General features: G+C 44.3%; 1 protein-coding gene and 1 non-coding gene across 2 annotated transcripts in view; one reads left to right on the top strand and one right to left on the bottom strand.

Moving 5' to 3' along the window:
• Positions 1–5,535: 5,535 nt before the first annotated feature.
• The window catches only part of zbtb25 (zinc finger and BTB domain containing 25), a 6,721-nt gene continuing 3,214 nt past the window's right edge, over positions 5,536–9,042 (bottom strand). Inside the window, exon 2 of the mRNA XM_037686008.1 lies at positions 5,536–6,803. Coding sequence (XP_037541936.1) covers positions 5,627–6,803 — 1,177 coding nt within the window. The 3' untranslated portion in view covers positions 5,536–5,626. The remainder of the gene's footprint in view (positions 6,804–9,042) is intronic.
• On the top strand, positions 8,545–8,617 carry trnat-ugu. The gene has a single exon. It is a non-coding gene; the product is annotated as a tRNA-Thr (tRNA).

Genomic DNA, 9,042 nt, shown 5'->3' with positions numbered 1-9,042 from the left:
AGCAGTTGTTCAGCAGTTGTTCAGCAGTCACTCAGTCATTCAGCAGTTTTTGAACAGTTAGCAGTCACTCAGCAGTCATTCAGCAGTTGTTCAGCAATCATTCAGTGGTAATTCAGCAGTCATTCAGCAGTTGTTCAGCAGTCACTCAGTCATTCAGCAGTCATTCAACAGTCATTCAGCAGTCATTCAGCAGTTGCTGTGCACATGTTCAACAGTTGTTCAGCAGTTGTTCAGCAATAATTCAGCTGTAATTCAGCAGTCATTCAGCAGTTGTTCAGCAATAATTCAGCTGTAATTCAGCAGTCATTCAGCAGTTGTTCAGCAGTCACTCAGCAGTTGTTGTGCACATGTTCAACAGTTGTTCAGCAGTTGTTCAGCAATAATTCAGCTGTAATTCAGCAGTCATTCAGCAGTTGTTCACTCTATGTTTTCTCACAAATGTCTTTTCTCCAGTGATTTTTCTTCAGTCAGATGAATGTTTAACGATAATTAAAGTCAAATCTGAGATTTTCTCCTTCTGATCATTCCGTGATTCTTAATATTTATTTTCATCAAATGTTTTTATTAATAAACTGACATTTGATCAACGTTAAACCAGGTCTGATTACAGATCAGTGATAACAGATCAGCTGATAACCAAACTTCACTGACAGCCGCCTCAGGTGAGGACCAGTGAGCGATGACATCATCAGACATGCACGATGATGTCATCAGGCAGGTAATCGGACCAGACAAGAACAAAAGAAAGAGACTCACCTGTGTCCGTCCGGCTGATCCGACTCGTTTCTCTTAGAGACACCGGGAAACAGCGAGCTCATCTCCCCCCTCTGCTGCTGCACCGCCTCAGTTTCCATGGCAACCGCACTGATTGGCATGTTGTTTCTCAGAAACTGGTTCTTGTATGGGATGGTGGTGGGAGGGGGCGGGGGAGGCAGTGACATCCACCCCCGGGGGGAAGAACAACCTGTCTCTTATAATGAATGTCTGAAAACAAACACAAAATGTTTGTTAGAGAGGACAGCAAACACACACACACACACAAACACACACACACACACACAAACACACACACACACACAAACACACACACACACAAACACACACACCGCACGACCACAAGTGAAACTGAGGTTTTACTTGTCTAATTAGCTGAACACTGAAAAACTAAATTTAAATGTCAAGAACAATCAGAAAGAGATTAAACTTAAAATAAAATATTCTAAACAAACACAAAAACACAAACTACAAAATGATCTGATGTACATAAAAGAAAATTAGCACAAATATCTGAACCAAAATGATGTGATGATGAAAAGTTATAAAAACAAGGACCAAAACAAAGAAAACAACCACACCAGTCTTCTTGTATTACAGATCCTAACATTCTCTCTCAGACCAGGTTTACTTCAGGTTCCTACAGTTTCCAGCAGTACAGCTTTTTTTAGTTATCAGCCTATAACCAGGTGTGAGGTTTGCTGTCAGTCACAGGCAGACTCCTCCCAGCATGCAGTGCGGCCGTTGTCTCCCCAGTTTCATCATCAGCTGAGATGAGCGCCTCCTGTCACGTGATCAACAAAGCTCCTATAGTTCAACACTGTTTCCATAATTTGTAGTTTCATAATATTTAAGTGTTTCTCTGACTAGATGCAACTTAAAGTCTGGATTAACTTCAGTTTTACACAAAACCTGAAACTAAACTGATCATCAGGAGTTTGTTAAAAATCTGTCACTTCACTTTGATCAGAAACTTTAACATCGATTTTTCTGCTCAGTAAAATATTGCAGGATGAAATGTGTAAAAACATTAGTTTTGATTTATTAAACGTATTTAACACAATTTTTTATCGATTTCTGTTTGTTTTTTAAATCAGGCAGAAACTAAAACGTTTGTAAAATATAACCCCCTGCGAAGATCTGATCAGTGATCAGTTATTGATCCGCAGCTCGTCTTCGTTAACGCTGTCTATTTTTAAAGGTGTGAAGAAGAGGAGCAGCTTTTGTTTCTATAGTGATGAAGAGTAAAAATACCTCCGACTGTCCCTAAGCAACAGCACCAACCAATCAGACGCTCCGACAGGTGAGAGCAGCACGCCGAAAGGCATTCTGGGAAACGTAGTGAAACTCTGGCCTCACCTGCAGACAGGTAGAGGAGACCCTCCACGCGCTGGTCGGACCGTTTGATGCGCGCGCTGTTTTCTGAGCTCAGGTAAATCACAGCACCGCCACTGACCGGAAGTAGAGCCATAAATCACACGTCCTGGTCTGGTTCAAAATGTTTTTTATGTTAAACTTTGTGAGTTTTTAATGAAACTTCTGACTCCTGGGACTAAATATGAATAAAATATTAAGAAATACATTTTTATGAATAAAATATGAAATAGTTTTTTATCTTTTTGAAGCAGTCTTCCATCTTTTACCAGTTTTGTACAAACTTTTCTGATTTAGACATCCAGCATGTTTACAGTCAAATGATCTTTTTCTAAATCAAAGACATGAAAAGACTGATAGAAAACAGCTGTTAGCTAAAACATGTCGCAACTCTCTGCTGGGGGTGTGTTGTTAAAATAAAATATAAATTGTTCTTTGTTAATTTGAAGTATTTTTATTTTCATTTGAGAACATTAAAGCTCACTTTTGGCCCTGCTTTTATTTGTTCCTGTTTCATGGACTGGGGGTTTAACCACCCTGTGCTGCCCCCTGCAGGTCTGGACCTGTCACTGCACCCAGAGACCTGTGTACTGTACTGTAGTAAAATTACAGTAAAAATAACATAATGTAGTTATTATCAGTTATCAGAATAGAACAGAATATCATAAAATATAGTTAAAATACTTGGGGAATAAATAAATAAGTATTAACTCACAGTATTTAAAGTTTTAAAAACACACTTCTTAAAAGTTTTTATTAATGGCTTAATCAGTAAATCACCTGTGGAGAACCCTCCTGCTGTCCTTGGGTCAAAATGACCCACATGGCCTCAGTCGTTTTGACCCAAGGGCAGCAGGAGGGTAAAGAAACAGGAGAGCTGCGATGTGATTGGTGGAAAAAGACATTTATTTACAAAACTTCTCCGTCGATGAAAATCAACCGCGTACAAAAACCACGCAGACACCAAACTTCCTGTTTCACAGCGAAGCACAGAAAAAAACAAGATGACGTCACGACAGTCACACCTTCACCAATCAGCGATCAATAACACCTCAGCTGTCCAGAAGAGCCTCAGAGGGTCATGTGACCTCCCCTCTTTTTCAGCCTCATGAAACGGGATGAGGCCGATCAAGAAAAAAAACAAATGGTTTATTGATCCGATCAGATCAATCTGATCGATCTGATTCATCTTTGACAGGATGAAGTCCATGAGCGACAAACGAGCTAAACTTTCTGTTCCCCCAGACTTCAATACATTTTAACCGGATAAAGCAGGTCCAATTAATTACATGATTTGTTTTACCTGGTTTACAGAAACTGAACACTGGTTTGTGTTTGCAGAACCAGAACCTGAACCTGAACCAGAACCAGAACCTGGAGACAGGATGTGACGATCAGATCCATTCAAGGTAAAAAGTGAGTAAAGCGTTTTAACTTTTTATGAGTCATAAAATCATTATTAGGGCTCAAAGTTACATAAATATGACCTGAGACGATCGAGGACACCTGTTCAAGATGGCCACCGCAGCTAACTCACCTGAGAACAAACAAAAATGGAAAAAAACTTGAAATATTGAGCTAACATTCTGTGTGGTAGTAACTGAGACTGATCCATGAACACATTTCAAGCAACATTAGGTTTGATCAATTCTTTGTCCAAAAGTTTGACATCAAATATCTGGAGTCAACTTCAGCTGCCTGTTAGCAAAATTTCTCATGAATCACTCAATGAGTTCTAACGAACATTTTAAGACATTAAGCTTAATTTTTGATTATTTTTACAAAATATAAAGATATGTAAAATATGACAGCTTGTTTTAAGAAATAGTATCTGAATATTTATGCAATATTCTCATTAGCGGTTGTATTAATACAGAATTCAATAAGTAAAACTGATAACTGATGGAGAGCAGGTGGGATGAACTGAGTGCTTCTGCCCACTCCACTGACGCGAGCTAAACACAAAGAGCACTTCTTGTTTTATGTAGGTTTTTATTTCTCCTTTGTTTAAAATGTTCGACTGTATAAAGTTAACATGTTTGAAATAAACCAAACAATTACTGGAACAGCCAAACCACTCAACATTTCATGAATCTTATTATCTTATAAACTGTAAAACTTTGTGAGTTTTGCCGAGCGCCACTCATAAAATATACTCCCAGAGCTAAACGACATATCTGCCTAAAACTTCAGCATTAACCTTTGTTTGTTAGCAAAATATCTCCTGAACCACCGGATGTATTTTAGTTAATCTCACAGAAATTAGTCGTTAGAAGAGAATCTGGAACGGATTAACTTTCAGTGTCAGTCCGAGTCAAGATGGTCACCACAGCTAAGTGATGCCAGCAACACAAAAGTGGTTTTATCTCAGTCAATTTTAAGTTGACGTGGTAGTAGCTGAGAGTCCTCCCTAACACGCACTCTGAGCGTGAGATGCCCTGATGATGCATATTTAAATAATAACTCATGACATCTTGGTCTGAAACTGGGGCTTGAACGGCAGCGGGTGATGATCTAAAAACTTTTCCTTTGATCGTCTTTCTTCTGACCAGGACAACTAGCAGCTGTCAGAGGTCGCATCAGGTCAGCTACGTCTGCGATAGGTGTTTTTTTAGCAACCAGGAGCAGCTGATTAACATCTCAAGAGCTCAAATATCTCAACTACAGCCCCAAATCCCAAATAAGTTGGAAAGGAGGCGCCATGGATGAATTCCCGTCAACCTGGCTGTGGTGGTCGAGTACCTAACCACCGAGATCCTGGAGCTGGTGAGAAACTCGGCTCGTGAGGAGCTCTGCAGACTGCTACGAGGAGTGACCATCACTCAGGGAGGAATTCTGTCTGGCATTTGGGCAATCCTGCTGCCCAGGAGGACCGAGAGGCCAGCCGGATCTGACAGCAAGCTGGATCTGGGTGGACAGATCGGTATCTGTGGCCAGATTCTTCGGCTTCACTGCAGGAGATCCTTCCTGCCCACAGCTATCAGCATCTATAGCAACTCTTGAATGAAACCAGGATGATGGGCTACGACAACGCTTAATTTCCCTCTGGGATTAATAAAGTATTCTTGAATTTGAATAGTTTCTTTATATGCCGATGACGTGCTTTGGTACATATCAGATCCTCTCAGTAGCGCTCCTGAGATGCTCAGTCTGCCATTCAACACTTCACATGTTGGCTGCTGTGGAGGAACGAGTTCAACGTTGCCATAGAAACCAGGAAACAAACAATAAATAAAACTGGCATTAAGTTTAGAACCGCAGCTACCAAAACCTCTGATGGTTGTTTTCCAATCGACTCATCGGGTTGTCCATTCACAAAACCAGCAAAGAAAAACCAATAAATGTAATCAATAACCGTCTGCTCGATGAGGCTCTACTGCACTAAGATCACATGACTGACACACACACACACACACACCTGCACAGGTACAACACCAGCTTCCTGTCCGAGTCACTAACATGACGTCATCAGGTGACATCACTCCACAGGAACACCATCCACGCTCTCCTGGGAAACCTCGGAGTCCAGGGAGTAACAGGAGCTGCCGTTGTCCTGAGTGTCCCTGTTCATGTCTTCAGAGAGCACGGCAGCGGCAGCAGGGGCTCCGCACCCTCCTCCAGGCTCAGCTCCGCCCTCGCAGAAGTGGGCGGAGCCTTGGAAGAGCTGGCTGCAGAGGCGGTTGTAGCGGTGGAAGCGGCCCGGCTTGCCCGTGTGGGTGTACATGTGTTCCTGCAGCTGGCTCTTGTGGGAGAAGCGCAGGCTGCAGACGGCGCAGGCGATTTTACGTTTGCGCGAGTGCAGGAGGACGGGGGCAGGACTGGTCCCGCCCCCACCGCGGCTCCTCCTCAGCTCTGCCGCCAGCTGGTTGGCAAGCGCCTGACTCTGTCTCAGTGCCTCCTCCAGACAGCCTGCGTCCAGCTGCTCCTGAGTGCCTCGAGGCCCCCCCTCAGCGCCAACATCCAGCTCGCTGCCATGTGACAGTCCTTCCATCAGGCGGGCGGGGTCAAGGGCATGGCTAAACAGGTGCTCCCGCAGGCCCTCAGGGGAGGAGCAGCGCTCTCCACAGCGAGGACACTGCAGGACCAGGGGCAGGTCTTTGAAAATGGGCCCCTGACCAGGACTGTTGCCATGATGGAGGGAAAGAGACCCCACTCCAGGCCCCTCCTCCCCGTCACCATCCTCATCCTCCACACGTTCCTGCTTGATGCGAGCCGAGATGTCCGAGTCGTCTCCAGATGCCACTGAGCAGACGTTACGTACCCCTGACACCTGGTGGTCCTGAGGGACCCCCTCCAGTCCCACAGCCAGGGACAGCTGAGAATGGGACCGTAAACCCCTCGCAGAGGACCGCCCGTCTTCAGGAGCTCCACAGGACACTGTGGTGGTCTTGGGGACTCCAGATGTCTCCTTGTTGGCCAGCTGAGATGAGATCTGGATGCCGTACAGGTTGGACATGCGGACCACGTCAGTGGTGGCGTCAGGAGTGCCGTCGCCAGGTTTCCGGCACAGCTGATATGCATGAAGGAACTTGATCCCGTCCTGCAGCCGGCTCTGGTCCACCGGTTGTTTGGGACACATGCCAGTGTACATGATGTGCAGCAGGTAGCTGAAGACGTCTGGCTGGATGTCAGTGGGCTGGATCTTTATACACTCACTGAGGACAAAAACACACAAGAAATCACTGCAAGCACAAAGAACTGACCCTGATCTAGATCAAAGAAACCAGATCCAGACTGAGTATACCTGAGGTGGATCAGCTGGTTTAACTCAGGCAGGATCTGTTAAACCTGATCTTGCACACTTGCTACTAATAAATGGCCATTAAAGAGATCTGGATCAACTGGTCCTAATCAAGATCAACTAAAACTAATCAAGATTAAATAAAACCAAATTAGATTCAAGTAAACAAGAAACACGTGAATTTAACCAGATCACACTAAACTAAACCTGATCAGGATCAGTAAAATCAGCTCAAGACAAATAGTTGATCAATAAAAGAAGAATGTTAGACCGGTACAGGACATGTATAAGGACAGCAGGACATGTATGAGGACAGCAGGACATGTATGAGGACAGCAGGACATGTATGAGGACAGCAGGACATGTATGAGGACAGAAGGACAGTGGTGAGATGTGCTGTAGGAGTGACAGATGGCTTCAAGGTGGAGGTGGGAGTGCATCAAGGATCAGCTCTGAGCCCCTTCTTGTTTGCTCTGATGATGGACCGACTAACAGATGAGGTCAGGCAGGAATCCTCGTGGACTATGATGTTTGCAGATGACATTGTGATCTGTGGTGAGAACAGGGAACAGGTGGAAGAGAACTTGGAGAGGTGGAGGTATGCACTTGAAAGAAGAGGAATGGAAGTCAGTCGTAGTAAGACAGAGTCCATGTGTGTGAATGAGAGGGAGGAGGTGGAACAGTGAGGCTACAAGGAGCAGAGGTCACAAAGGTGCAGGACTTCAAGGACTTGGGGTCCACTGTCCTGGAACATGGGGAGTGTGGTAAAGAGGAGAAGAAGAGAGTCCAGGCAGGATGGAGTGATGGAGAAAAGTTTCAGGAGTGATTTGTGACAAAAGGGTGTCAGCAAAGGTCAAAGAAAAAGTTTACAAGACAGTGATGAGACCAGCTATGTTGTATGGTCTGGAGACAGAGACATGGACAAAAAGACAGGAGACCGAACTGGAAGTACCAGAAATGAAGATGTTGAGGTTCTCCTTAGGAGTGACAAGGATGGAGAAGATCAGGAATGAGATCATCAGAGGTACAGCACAGGTTGAACAACTGGGAGATAAAGTTAGAGAGGACACACTGAGATGGTTTGGACATGTCCAGAGGAGGGACGGTGGTTTGGACATGTCCAGAGGAGAGACGGTGGTTTGGACATGTCCAGAGGAGAGACGGTGGTTTGGACATGTCCAGAGGAGAGACGGTGGTTTGGACATGTCCAGAGGAGGGACTGTGGTTTGGACATGTCCAGAGGAGGGACAGTGGTTTGGACATGTCCAGAGGAGGGACAGTGGTTTGGACATGTCCAGAGGAGGGACAGTGGGTATATTGGTATAAGGATGTTATAAATGCAGCTGCCAGGAAAAAGACAAAGAGGAGACATATGGATGCAGTTAGAGAGGACATGGAGGTGGTTGGAGTGAGGACAGAGGACAGGAGTAAGATGGAGGACTCTCTGTGGACGCCCCTGAAAAGGGAACAGCTGAAAAAAATTAGAAGCTGAAGAAGAATATAAATCTTGACTCAGACTCTGTAAAACTGGTCTAGTTTACATCCTGCTCAGAGTCAGCTGGTTTGGCTGCTACGTCTGTATCAGAACAATAAGAGGCGTGTCCTCACAGCAGGTGATGTTTAACTGACAGGTTGTCTACCTGTTCTCCAGGTGAGGCCTTATAGCTCAGTGGTTAGAGCACTGGTCTTGTAAACCAGGGGTCGTGAGTTCAAACCTCACTGAGGCCTAATTTATTTTCCTTTACATAAATATTACAGTAAAATTATTGTGAAATAAAATTACCAGGTTCATACATACACATGAAGACGTTCATGTTAAACTTTATTTTATTAACTGAATCATGTAAACATGATTGTTAAATCATGCTTCTTCCAACTGAGGCGGCTGTCTAAACTGAAGCCCATGTTGTCCAAAAAGAACCTGGAGACAATAATACATGCGTTCATTACATCTAGGCTTGATTACTGCAATTCACTCCTGTTTGGTATCAGTCAGACCTCCATTGCACGACTACAACTGGTCCAGAATGCAGCAGCCCCATTTTTAACCAGTACAGGCAAAAGAGAGCACATTACACCAGTTTTGGCCTCACTGCACTGGCTACCGGTTCACTTTCGAATCCAGTTCAAAATACTCATGTATGTCTACAAAT

Source organism: Nematolebias whitei, chromosome 12 (assembly GCF_014905685.2).
Source record: "Nematolebias whitei isolate Nwh7 chromosome 12, NemWhi1, whole genome shotgun sequence".
NCBI lineage: Eukaryota > Metazoa > Chordata > Actinopteri > Cyprinodontiformes > Rivulidae > Nematolebias > Nematolebias whitei.
The sequence above is the reverse complement of the archived record's forward strand: the minus strand, read 5'-3'. Positions and strand labels throughout refer to the sequence as shown.